Genomic DNA, 13,137 nt, shown 5'->3' on the forward strand with positions numbered 1-13,137 from the left:
AATCCAAGGACTGGGTGGGACCCCTAAAATATGCACTATTACAGACATGGTAAATCCCACCCACCTTACTACAGTCACAGGGAAAGGGAGGTTTCAGGGAAAGAGAAACTCCAGGGCAAATATGATAACCCAGGCCAAGCCAGGAATCCTATCAGAGGGCTGCCAAGAGTCCTCCTAGAGAGTAGACTTTGGGGACATCTCTGAGCATCTCGTGGTATTCCCCTAGCTGCAGGGGAATTAGCAACGGTTCTCACGACATTTTACTGTTATAGGTACCCCTTTCTGTTCTTCCAATTATTCCCAAGGTAGCCATTCCAGGCAATAGGATTCAGTGGGAAAAACAGAGAACATCTTTGAGATTTAAAATAGCCATTCCAAAAAAAAAAAAAAAGGGATCCCTGGGTGGCGCAGTGGTTTAGCGCCTGCCTTTGGCCCAGGGTGCGGTCCTGGAGACCCGGGATCGAGTCCCACGTCGGGCTCCCGGTGCATGGAGCCTGCTTCTCCCTCTGCCTGTGTCTCTGCCTCTCTCTCTCTCTCTGTGTGTGACTATCATTAAAAAAAAAAAATTTAAAATAAAATAAAATAAAATAAAATAAAATAAAATAGCCATTCTAGAATTCCCCAACAGGGGGTTTTAACTTCTTTCCATATACCTTCTTCCCCTTTCCTCATCTTACCTTTTCTCTCTGGACTAGCTTCTTGTAGACAGTATCTGGGAAGGACCTCAGCGGGTAGAACTTGCCAGTGCCCTCCGCACACATGAAGACACCATTCTCGTACACGACTCGCCCCCGGCTGATGGTGACCAGTGGTACGCCATGGCAGCGCATGTTCTCATACAGGTTGAAGTCTCCTCCCTGCACCTGGGTGCTGGCTGAGATGGTCCTGGCGGAAAGGGAGTGGTGGGAGAGAAAGCTCTGAGAAGAGGTAAAGATAATTCATCTCAGTGGGAGGAGGAGATGCTCAGTGGGATGGGATGATGCTCAGTGACAAGGGGTGATGTTTAGTGGGAAGGGAGGATGCTCTGTGGGAAGGAATAATCCCTAAAAACTGGTTGTTGCCGACTGAATTGTTATTATCTCCCAAATTTATACAGCCCCAGTCTCTGAATGTTCCTGCATTTAGAGATAGGGTTTTTAAAGAGCTAATTTAAGTAAAATGAGGTCATAGGGTAGACCCTAATCCAATCTGACTGATGTCTTTATAAGAAGAGGAAACTGAGACACCAGACATGGACATGGACACTCATAGAGGAAAGACCATGTGAAGATGGAGGGGAAAGACAGCCATTGACAACCCAAGGAGAGAGGCCTCAGATGAAACCAACCCTGGTGAGCCCTGCTGATGCCTTGATCTTGGACTTCTAGCCTCCAGAACTGTGAGAAAATCCATTTCTGCTGTATAAGCCCCCCAGTCTGTGGTAGGGCTAGGGCAGTCCCAGGAAATTAATCAACTGGGCTAAACTCTAGTGTTTATTTGCCTGTTTATTTAGATTTATTTACTTTTGAGAGAGAAGGAGAGAGCTCGGGCAGGAGGGGCAAAAGAAGAGAGACTTTCAAGTAGACTCTGCGCTGCCCAGACCATGCAGGCCTTCAAATATTTGTTGAAGTGAACCACACCTCAGGGTCATACTTCTCTATGCTAGATGCAGTGCAAAGATGATAAGCTTGTGGAGTTTTGTAAGATAAGTTCCTTAAATACCCCATATCCCTCTAGCCCTGGAAACAAGCAGCAGGTTTTACTTTGTGGCTTCTGGATCCCACACCACCACGTCAGCATCAGCTCCAGGGATGATGCGGCCTTTGCGGGGATACAGGTTGAGAATCTTCGCTGCATTGGAACTGGTAACAGCCACAAAACGGTTCTCATCCATCTTTCCTCCAACCTGAAGCATTGCAAAAGTGTCAAGTCAACCAAACCCTATGTGTGCCTCAAACCCTTGGTCACCCTTGACTCTGGCCTGTAGCCTTTCAGTTGATCAGAACAATGGCGCCAAGAAGGACAATGATGTGGGGACCATCTCAGATAAGCCAACCTGGTTGGCTTGGTTCCCAGGCTTGCTCACTCCTTACTCCTTCATCAAGCAACAGTGGTGAGTGGGCACTTTGCATAAGGCTGTCTACCTGTTGGAAATTTACCTCCTGTTTGTACAAAAAGCTCTACTCATGTGCCCACTATGGATGGGTCAGGAGCCTCCCTCCATCCACAAAGGGACATATATTTTGTTCTCTTGAAAAACATCTTACTGCCTCACCTACCAGTGAGAGCACCATGGACATCCCTCAAGGGGGATTCCTCAGCTACTCATGGGCCCCCGTGAGCTGGTGGCTTAGTCTTCAGGACTTCAAATTCTCCTTAGGTTCATACTTTGCTGTGTCTAATCTGTGATAGGTCAAGACCAAAAATACTTATTCTTCATGGGGAGAACAGGTGGTATTCAAATGAAGTCCTAGTCCTTATCTTTTTTGTAAAGCAATTAGACAAAATATATAAAGAACCTTAAAAATGTTCATATCCTTTGGCTCAGAAATCTGCTTCTAGGAATCTGTCCTAAAGAAATAATTAGAATGCTGACATATATATATTTACTCATGAACAAAGAAATTCTCTGCAGCAGTATTTGTAAGTGCAAAAATTTGAAACAGCTAAAAGTTCCAAACATCAGGGAAGGATGAACAAATGTGGTACTACCATTGGAGGAAACGTTATTAGGCTGGTAAAAAAAGATGTTTTAAAAGAATTTTTAGTGATACAGGCAAACACTCAGGATACACTGCTATATATATATATAAAAAAGATGAACCCAGTTATTATAATAACATATAGTACACACATAGAACCTGAAGGAAATATATCAAAATATTAATAATTTAATTTCTCAATATGGAATTATGGGGATTTTCTTTCCTAATATTTTTCCATACTTTCCAAATTTCTATAGTAGGCCGTACTACCTTTCTGACTGGGGGGAAAAATGACCTTTTTGGTTTTGTTTTTAAGTGAAACAAGGAGCCATTGATGCAGGCTTCCAAAGAGTGAAAACTCTTGCTAGGACTTGAGCAGAGAGGGGTCCCTAGAACGTACCACTCCTCTCTCCCAGATGACGCTCATGCGGTCCTGCACGCCACTCACTCCATGCGGAATCTTGGTGAAGTCCTCCTTGCCCATAGCTTTCTGCTTCGTAGTGAAAGGCCGGTGATCTGATGCCACAATGTTCAGAGTATCACTGGATAGAGAGAAGGATGTGACTAGTAAGGGAGGGAGGCCAGGGTTCCAAAGAGTGGGGACAGATGGAGCAGAAAAGCCTTCTCTTGGGATCCAGGCAAAGCTGATCTCTAAAGTATGACCCCTGACAAGTTATTTCATCTGTGTGAACCTCAGTTGGCTCATCTGCAGAATGGGCATATGGGCTGAGAGTGACACCAACTGCCAGTGTCAGCCTTTGGGATGTCAACTTTTAAGGGTTAAGACAGAGGGCAGAGAAAAATTGAACTTAGAATTTTGCTCATCGAGGGGAGGTTTATAGCCACAAGCCCCCATACCAACTTCCCCTCATCTTCCTCAACCTCTACCAGTCCCTGTTGGTGATAAGCACGTGCTGGGCAAAACATTTACAGGTTCAATGTTTTTGAAATGTTATTTAGCTGTTAAAAAAGATGTTTTAAAAGAATTTTTACTGATACAGGCAAACAGGATACACTGCTATATGAAAAAAAGAGTTGAACCCAGTTATTATAATAACATATAGTACACACATAGAACCAGAAGTAAATATATCAAAATATTAATAATTTAATTTCTCAATATGGAATTATGGGGATTTTCTTTCCTAATATTTTTCAATGCTTTGCTAAATAACTTGCAGCCATAGCCTTTCTTGGATGTGGAGTTCTACTGGCAGAAGGGGAAAGCAGGGCCAAGACAGAGAGAAGTCTGTCTTCATAAACCAGTCATGACATTCAAGTCAACTAGTTCATCACCCCTGCCCACCATGACCATCAGGCGGTCACTGAGGCTGGTGTCTGTGCAAGGTTGTGGGTGGCTTCAGCTCTCTGGGTGTTCTAGGCTAGCTAGGAACTTAGGGCAGAGACTCAGGAGGGTGAGACCATGCATGAGACGGCAGAGAACTTGGCCTTGTTCAGAGATCTCTGTAGACTGAGGACTCAGAGGTGGGGAGGGGCAGAGGGGGAAGGATGTCCACGTTGCCCAGGCTGGGACAACGTCAGGAGAGAACACTGTTGGAGGGCACAGAGGGTCCAGGCTGTAGCATGGGGTCATGTGGGAGAGGGGGACGATTGCTGGGACTACACAGCAGGAGCCCTAAGAGTCTAATCTATTTGTAGGAGGTGCTAAAGCCTTGGGAATGCCTGCGGGCCATCCAAGCTGCCCACATCAGAAGGGGGGAATTTGGGAGCAGAAGGCATTCACTGGGTTGGTGACCAGGCATATTTGTTAAGCCCTCAGACGATTTGGGGTCAGGCTGCTCATTGGGCTGACTACTGAGGGCCTGGCAGGGCTCATCAGTCACAAATGGTGCCAAATGACTGATGTCCTTGGCCAAATCCACAGTGAGATGACTTAGCTCTCCCTGTAGCATGGGCTGGTGTCCTCATTAGCCAAAGATGCTGCTCTGGGCCTTCTCAAAGATTGCAGGAGGGACTCTCCACAGAGTAGAGGGTTTGCTCTAGGGTGCCCCAGGGATGCCCACATACCTTGGGCCTGCAGAACCCAACAGAGTTTCACCTTCTTCTCAGAGGTCATCCAGAAGCCCGAGGAAGGTTTTAGATTGGAAGATGTGCCTTTAAGAGTCATGGGCTGAGTATTAGGGACCTCAACTTCAATTCTTTAACCAAGTCTTACTGAGCAGCCACCTTCAAAAAAGACTCCTAGGTGCCCTTGGGTTAGGTGTGAATGAACGTGGTCACATTCCAGAAGGAATTTTTTTTTTAAGATTTTTTATTTGTTTGTTTGAGAGTGAGAGTGCAAGCATGAGTGGGGGGAGGAAGTGCAGAAGGAGGAGAAGCATACTCCCCGCTAGCTGGGAACCTGATGTGGGGTTCAATCCCAGGAGCATGAGATCACCACCTGAGGTGAAGGCAGACACCTAATGGCTGAGCCACCCAGGCGCTCTTTCCAGAAGGGCTTTAGAGGTCACCTAATGCTGCCCTGAATCTAGGAGATATGACACACCAAACCATACTCTTTAAAGTTTAAAACATGACCGGCTTTCTTAAGTACTTTAACATTTTACATATTCAGATGAAAAAACTTCTGGCCCCTCTAATAAATTAGATTTTTCACACAGAGAACAAACTGATGGTTGCCAAGAGGGAGAGGGTAGAGGGATAGGCAAAATGGGTGAAGGGGAGGGGGCAGTACAGGTTTCCAGTCACTGGGATGAAAGGCACAGATAGGGAATACCGTCAATGGCACCGCAGTAGTGTTGTATGGTGACAGATGGGAGCTACACTTGTGAGCCTAGCATAACCCATAGAGCTGTCAAATCATTGTTGCATGCCTAAAACTAATGTCACATCGTGGGTCAACTAGACTTCAATTAAAAAAGAAAACAAGAAAGGAAAAAGAAACTAGATTTTAAGTAAAGGATAAACTCTTACATCTGTAGATTGTGCTTTTTACCCTGATCTGATATATAAGAAATCATATCTGAAAGTAGATCATGATGAAGCAGCACACATTTTCTTACAAGAATATGGTAATTGGTGTCTGGGTTTTCTATCAAGTATTTTGTGTAATATCAATTATCACCAACAATGCGTCCTAAAGACAAAATGATAGTGACCATAAATTCCTGTAAATAACGAAAATGTTAAACAATGCTCCAAATCCTATAAAATTGCACACTTTTACAATATGCACTGATTTTAAAAAGGAATTCAAACTCTTCTCATAATAGCTCACATGAAATTACAATTCAACTTGAGTGAATTTATTTACATAATTTATTTTTTATTTTTTTTTATTTATTTTTTATTTTTTTATTTTTTTATGATAGTCACAGAGAGAGAGAGAGAGAGGCAGAGACACAGACAGAGGGAGAAGCAGGCTCTATGCACCGGGAGCCCGACGTGGGATTCGATCCCGGGTCTCCAGGATCGCGCCCTGGGCCAAAGGCAGGCGCCAAACCGCTGCGCCACCCAGGGATCCCTATTTACATAATTTAAACTAAAAATAGGCTAGATATAAAAACTTAAATCATTCAATTAATAATACTCCCCCCACCCCCAGCCTATTTGAATTTGGGTAGGTGGAGGCCTTTACCACCCTTCTGTTCTTTCCATTGAATTGCCTGTGGCAAGCAGAGTGGTTTCAAAAAATTCTTTGACCTTGGAACTGAGCCCAAAGTATTACAGTGGGCTCTTGACACTTGTTTGTTTTTGTTGTGTTGATAATGATGATAAGGAGGCTGGTTTTTCCCAATGAGAAGCTTTTTTTTTTTTTTTTTAAAGTAGACCCCGCACCCAGCAAGGAGCCCAATGTGGGGCTTGAACTCACAACTCTGAGATCAAGACCTGAGCTGCGATCAAGAGACAGATGCTTCAACGACTGAACCGCCCAGATGCCCCTGAGAAACATTTTTATAAGTAAGAGCTGACCTGACATTTTTTCCTCTCTCATACTCCCTAATTCATTTCAGTCTGTAAGGGCCGCTGCTGCTCAATGTCACAGCAATACTGTGGGAGGGGAAATAATCACGGCATGGTGCTGCACATACACTGCCCCTCCAGGGGCCTCCTCCCTCTGAGACCTGATTGACTGTGCCCCACACCCCACTTTAAGGTGTTAACACAGCAGGATGTCTGGTGGGGATTCTCCAGTTGGTGACAACCAGGATGGAAACGTAAGCACATGCATGGATAGAGTAAGTGCCCGGTTATCTAAAGACAGTCCCCTTTAGTTGGGGCTGGCCACTTCTCTCAATCATTCTCCTCATCATCCTAGGAGAGAGAGGTCAATCACCATCCCCAGGGGTATGGAAGCAGAAGACAGGCAGGGATACTGAAATGTTGCAGAATGGATAGCCCTGTAATCTTTCCTTCCTTCTTCTTTTTTGTGGTTTGCGTGGGCTTCCCTACTCTTTCCTAGCAGTTAAGGAGGGCACATCTCAATAGGTTCACCCATGGAGAACAGAGGTGATAGCAGTGGTTATCTGTCTGAGAGGTGGACTGGTGGACTGGCCCTGGGGCTCTGGGCAAGGAGAGCCAGTGGGGTGGGGACAACCTGCCCTCCCACCATAGATAATGGCAAAGCTGTGAGAGCTTTCACTGGGGCCCAGACACTCCAGAAGGTAGTCAGGCTTGAGCTGCCTTCCAGGATCTTTGTTTATGGGGATGCTGCTGGTTCTGGAAGCTAGAAGGTAAGGAAGGAAGAGGTCAAGCTGAAATCTATCTCCTGGAGCTGGGGATGGTGTAAGGAAGACACAAGAGAGCCCACACTGGGCCTGTGCCCTGCATGATGCTTGGGTGTGGAGAAGAATCCCCCGGCCTTGAATTGGGCATGGGGAAGGGAGGACGCCGATGTTTAAAGTAGACTGGACTTTAATGACCAGAAGGGAGAGAAAGCAATGGATTCCACCCAAAATGTCATTAAAGGAAATAAAGAAGCTGCAAGCAGTTTGGGAACAGAACAAAAGCTATTCATTCAGACTGTTTGTTAAATCTGTGACTTTTCTATTTGGATCACCATGAGAAAAAGTAGTGTTAAAAAGAGAGGGAGGGATCCCTGGGTGATGCAGCGGTTTGGCGCCTGCCTTTGGCCCAGGGCGCGATCCTGGAGACCCGGGATGGAGTCCCACGTTGGGCTCCCGGTGCATGGAGCCTGCTTCTCCCTCTGCCTGTGTCTCTGCCTCTCTCTCTCTCTCTGTGTGTGTGACTATCATAAATAAATAATTTAAAAAAAAAAAAAAAGAGAGGGAGCTGGAGAAAAGAAGATCTGGAAGGAAGGATGAAGGGAAAGCGGGAGAGAGGGCAGAAGGAAAAGAGTAAAGAGGAAAGAAAGAAGGGAGGAACACACAGGAGAGAAACCGCACGCGAAGCAACGAGAGGAGGGAGAGGTGAACCCAGAGATAGAAAGGTCCACCTATATTCCCGGACACGTCAGAGGCCACATCCTATAGCCCTGCAAGGGTCTTCAGGGTAAGGAAGCAATGTCCTTTGAAATTCCGAATCGGCACTGTTCACACTGATAAGCTCTTGACTCTTACACTTCAGAAGCTCTCACTCCAACTCAAGTGGTCAGAGAAGCCCCATGGGATGGCAATTATCTGACAGGCTCTGGAGAAGGGAACCAGAGCTAAGTCCTTCCACAGGCACAAGGGAATCAACCCCAGGTCAGATCTGGGGCCTCTACGACATCACCTTGAAGATCTATAAATCCCCGGGGAGGCACATATTACGAGTCAGTGATGTGCTCCGGGGGCCCCAGCATTCTGCCGGGGTACCTTACTTGGCCAGCAGGCTCATGAGGTAGGTTGAGGTGTTGGTGTCCAGTCTCAGGGGAGGCACCGTGACATAGGCCGCCGCGTGGGACCAGTCCTGGTGGTAGTAGTGTAAGCCCGTCAGTGTGGCATGCGCGGTGGTCGTCTCAGCCAGCACAACCTTCCCTGGAAGAAGGAAGGTCAGACCATAACTGGGAAGCCACTGAACTGAGAGCTCACTGGTCTGACTGGCCACAGGTGGAGTTGCCGAAGTCAGGGGGAGGGAGGGACTTGCCCACGCTCACACAGGCGTTTGAGAACACAGAGGGGTTCTAGGCCAGGGCACTCCACATGGCTACTGCTGGCTCCAGACAAGGAGGACAGAAGGGCAGGGGTGCCGAGGAGGGGCGCTTGGAGGAGCTCCCTTTGGCTGGAGCACTGGGGCTGTAGGGTGCGGACAGGAGGAGGGAGAGGTACCGGTGCAGGTGAGACACACAAGGGGCTGCCCCTAGGGGAGAGGTGAGGGGCCAGATCTCGAGGCCATATTGCCAGAAGGCTGGAAGCCCTTGCTCTGATTTATATCCCCGGGTCTGTGACCATGACTTTGTTTCTCCTGTTACCAGGACCTCACTGGCACCCTGAGCCAGGCCATGACCCACAGGTGCCCTGGGGCTTGGACATGGAGCCAGGTGGCTGTGAGGGAGGTTGGGCTCCTACCTGTTATTTCTCCAGGGCCATCTCAGGCACCCCTTGAAAGGCCCATTGGAACTGGTCCAGTATTTTATGTTGGTTACCAAGGCAACCACTAGTAAAACCCAAGAGGCCAAAAGGTAGCAATGAACAAGTTGCCTGAAAACTTGGAAAATTTTACCAGACCCAGGAGAGGTGACAGACACGCCTGTAAAGCTGTTAGGCAGACAAGCGTGCAGAGGAAACACTGGTTCTGAACACGGAGACCGGGTTAGGGCAGAAGGCTTCTGAGGGTGACAGTGGAGAACAGGGCGGACACCGCGCTGGTGGGCCCCATAGGGCTGCAACCCCACCATGCACGCGAACTGTCCACTCCAGCCCCAGGACTCACCTTGCATCTTAGCAGCTGCGATAACATCGCCGGCCGAGATGCTGGACACGTTGACCAGGTAGATCGGGCAGTGAGTCTAAAGGAAAACCCAGTGGGAAGAGAGTGCATCAACCCCAGGAACTGGCTAAGCACTAGCCCAGCCCCGGGCAAACCAATCCTGGCCCCAGTGCCAACCCCTGCGTCTCTCAGCCCCTACTCTCGGGAATGCGGGGCAGCCCCGAGCCCAGACCGCGTGAAGCGAGGAGGAGGCAGACAGCACCCAGCACCAGAGCCCAGGGGCAATGTCAGGGCAAGATGTTGAGGGCTGAACCTCCCATCCTCTACCAGCCCAAATCAAGATGATTGATAACTTAATACAAGGGCCTATTTTCGTTCATGAGTGTGATGACCTAGAGACAGTCGAGGATTACACTGTATGAGGGCTGCTTTATCAGTAGATAGAATGCACCCTGGAGAAGAAATGAAATACAGGAGGTTCAGGGTTTGGAGTCTGAGTCAGACAGGATTGGTCTTGCAAGTAGACACCTGGATTGTAGTATCGATGAGCTTCTCCTCTCTTCACTTCTCTGGGCATATGTTTGAACTAAAAAACAGGAAGCTGGGAGTGCCTGGGGGGCTCAGTGGGTGAGCATCTGCCTTCAGGACAGTGATCACGTTCAGGACGTGATCCTGGGGTCCTGGGATCGAGTCCTGTATCAGGCTCCCCACGGGGAGCCTTTTCTCCCTCTGCCTAGGTCTCTGCCTCTCTCTCTGTGTCTCTCATGAAAGAATAAATAAAATCTTAAAAAAAAAGCAAAACCCCAAACCCAGGAATCTGGCCTTCTGTTGTTCAGATCTTTCTTTATTCTGGGGCAAGTTTCCATCAGGAAGTAACTGATATCATAACTACTATCGTGCCAGTAAAACAACGTCCTTGTCCAGTGCCCAGACTTGTAGATTGCTAATCGGAAAATTTTCCCAAATGTTACTGTGATGCCTTCTCTACTTATCAAAATGAGAGGACAGAGAGCCTAGGAAAAGGCCCAACATGTCATGTGCTTGGCACAACTTTACTAATTCTGAGATCCGCTGGACCTCCAACCTCTTGTGTTTTCTCTGGTGTTCCTAACAGCACCCCTGAGGCTTACATCCTTCAGGGGGAGTCCATGTCTTTTCAGAAGAGAGGTTCTCTGAGCATGAGTGCCCACTAGAATCGGGGGTAGGCTATTTAAAACTGATGGCTGGGCATCATTCCCACATTCCTGATTCAATAGGTCTGCGAGGGCCTGAGAATTTGCATTCTTAAACTTCTAACAAATGTCGATGCTCCCAGTCCAGGCACCACACTGAGAAAACCGGTGTTCTAGAGGCGACCGTTCAGATTATCTGAGCAAATCGAACTCTTTAATGATCGTTTAGAAGGAGAAATAACCTTGGTCTAGTGCTCTGCTGTTTATAAAGTGCCTTTCCTTCTCTGCCTCCTTTGATCCTCACAACCATCCCGTGAGAAGTGTTATTACTATACCAATTTCAGACAACAAAAGAGTCATCAGAGTGGTTGAGTGACCTGCATATGTGGAGAGCTTATATTTGGTAAAGGCCTCACATCTCTTGCTCATTTCCCACCATCACACTGCATCTGCACCCCCTGACCCTGAGCGATACCAAGGAAAACTTCTAAGTGGTCCAGAGGCAGAGGCTTAAATCTCAGTTCTCAAAGCAAACATCTACCGAATTCCTCTACAGAAGACAGAGTTTGGTTGCAGGGAGGCTCTGTGGCCTCCAAACCCATCCTCCTCCCGTGGGAACCACTTCCACTTGAGCAGTGAAGCCAGACTCAGCAAGCTCAAGGGGGTGGAAGAGAGAGCAGACAGCAAGGACCTCCACCAGGTCTGTGGGAAAAGCAGCATTCACCCAGCAAGCAGTTTTGGGGTCCTGCGAGTCAGGGATGATGTTGGCAGCCAGGACAGAATGGGACTGTGCTGTGTAGACAGAAGATTCTGGTTTCTGAACCCAGAGTCGAGAACGGGTTCAGGGGCAGGTGGGGTCTACTTACCCTGTTTGCAATGGTGATGACTCGGTGAGTGGCTTCAGCTTCCAGCTGTTAGAAACAAAGGACAGGAAGAAAACAAGCCTCACCATCTCTTCCAAGCAAGCCCACATCTGCTCGGGAGCCCACTTTGTCGAAAGTGTTGGTACATCGAACACAGAGTTGGAAGGGTCAACAGCACCCATAGGGGCTGCATTACAGGAGCACCAAGCTCCAAGCACTCTGCTTGCCCTGAGGGAATCCAAGAACTTAGTATCCCCAGCACATCCTTTTGGGATGCTACTCGGGCCTTAAATAAAAGGCAAGGAAACAAAAGCAAAGGGAAACCTAGAGTCCCATCTCTCCATGCTTTCTGGTGTATTGTCTCCACAGCCACACAGCGTGGTAGCAAAGAACAATCCTAATATCAGGCTGGAAATTAGCCTAGACCAGGGTTTCTGAACCTCAGCACTATAAACATTCTTAGTCCAGTAATTCTTGGAGGTAGGGGCTATCTGGGCACCCTGGGATCCTCAAGCAGCATCCCTCACCTCTACCCACTAGATGCCAGCAGTACCATCCCCAGGTGGGACAACCAAAACGTCACTAGGCATTGCCGAGTGTCCTCTGGAGAGCAAAATCTCCCCTGGCGTGGAGACTTTAACCAGCAGATGATGTCAGTGATGGCTCATGCTATTAATACCCTACAGTCAAAGACTTGCTCTTGCCCGCCTATAAGTGAACAAAGCCCAGTCCTGTGACCACCGCCCACTCCTGTTCTCACAGGCACACTCAGGGCCTTGCCCGACTGATGGCAGTGCCATCACATCCTGTCTCTGGATCCTTGTGCCTCGTGAACATCCAGCCAGCATTCTGCACGGAAGGCTTTGAAGAAATGGGAAATAGCTTTCTCCTCACGAATGGCAGAGGATATCTGAATAGGGTCACAGGACAAGAAGGCACTATTTGTCCAATGTGATCCCGCCAGAGGAGAATTCTTTAGCGGGGGGGGGGGGGGGGGGGCAATGGGGGATGTGGGTGGATGCCCTGCAAAACTGCACAAGGACAAAACCACAGGGCAGAAGGATGGTGGGGCTTTTCATTACCATTGCCGTGGGTCATGGGGTAATAAGGGGCAGGGAGCACGGACACCTGTGTGCCTCTGGTTGTTGGTGGGAAGCATCTGAAGTTTTCCTCAGATGCTCAAAAGGATCTCATTCCAAAAACGTTGACTCACTCACTGGCTTATAGCCTGGAATTTCTTTTAACACATGAAGGTCTGGGCAGCACGGGTGGCTCAGTGGTTTAGCACCGCTTTTGACCCAGGGCGTGATCCTGAGGACCCGGGATTGAGTCCCACATCAGGCTCCCTGCATGGAGCCGTCTTTTCCCTCTGCCTATGTCTCTGCCTCTCTCTCTCTCTCTCATGAATAAATAAATAAAATCTTAAAAAAAAAACACATGAAGGTCCTTTCACTCTGTCTCCCCACTGCCCATTCAATTTTGGGGAAAGCAGCCCCTGCTGTGCTCACTTTATCTCCCTCAGATCCCTGAAATCAGAATTAAATCAGATGGGTCTGGTTTCCCCCCAAATGTCATTCCCAAGGAAGC

General features: G+C 48.0%; 1 protein-coding gene across 1 annotated transcript in view; it reads right to left on the reverse strand.

The window, feature by feature from the left end:
* Positions 1 to 13,137, reverse strand: part of DPYSL5 (dihydropyrimidinase like 5) — a 97,835-nt gene that overhangs the window by 10,120 nt on the left and 74,578 nt on the right. The window contains exons 6-11 of the mRNA XM_041755333.1: positions 11,554 to 11,598; positions 9,519 to 9,594; positions 8,467 to 8,623; positions 3,085 to 3,226; positions 1,743 to 1,885; positions 678 to 885 (exon numbers count right to left, since the gene is read on the reverse strand). Coding sequence (XP_041611267.1) covers positions 678 to 885; positions 1,743 to 1,885; positions 3,085 to 3,226; positions 8,467 to 8,623; positions 9,519 to 9,594; positions 11,554 to 11,598 — 771 coding nt within the window. The remainder of the gene's footprint in view (positions 1 to 677; positions 886 to 1,742; positions 1,886 to 3,084; positions 3,227 to 8,466; positions 8,624 to 9,518; positions 9,595 to 11,553; positions 11,599 to 13,137) is intronic.

Source organism: Vulpes lagopus, chromosome 5 (genome assembly GCF_018345385.1).
Source record: "Vulpes lagopus strain Blue_001 chromosome 5, ASM1834538v1, whole genome shotgun sequence".
In the NCBI taxonomy this organism is placed as follows: Eukaryota; Metazoa; Chordata; class Mammalia; order Carnivora; family Canidae; genus Vulpes; species Vulpes lagopus.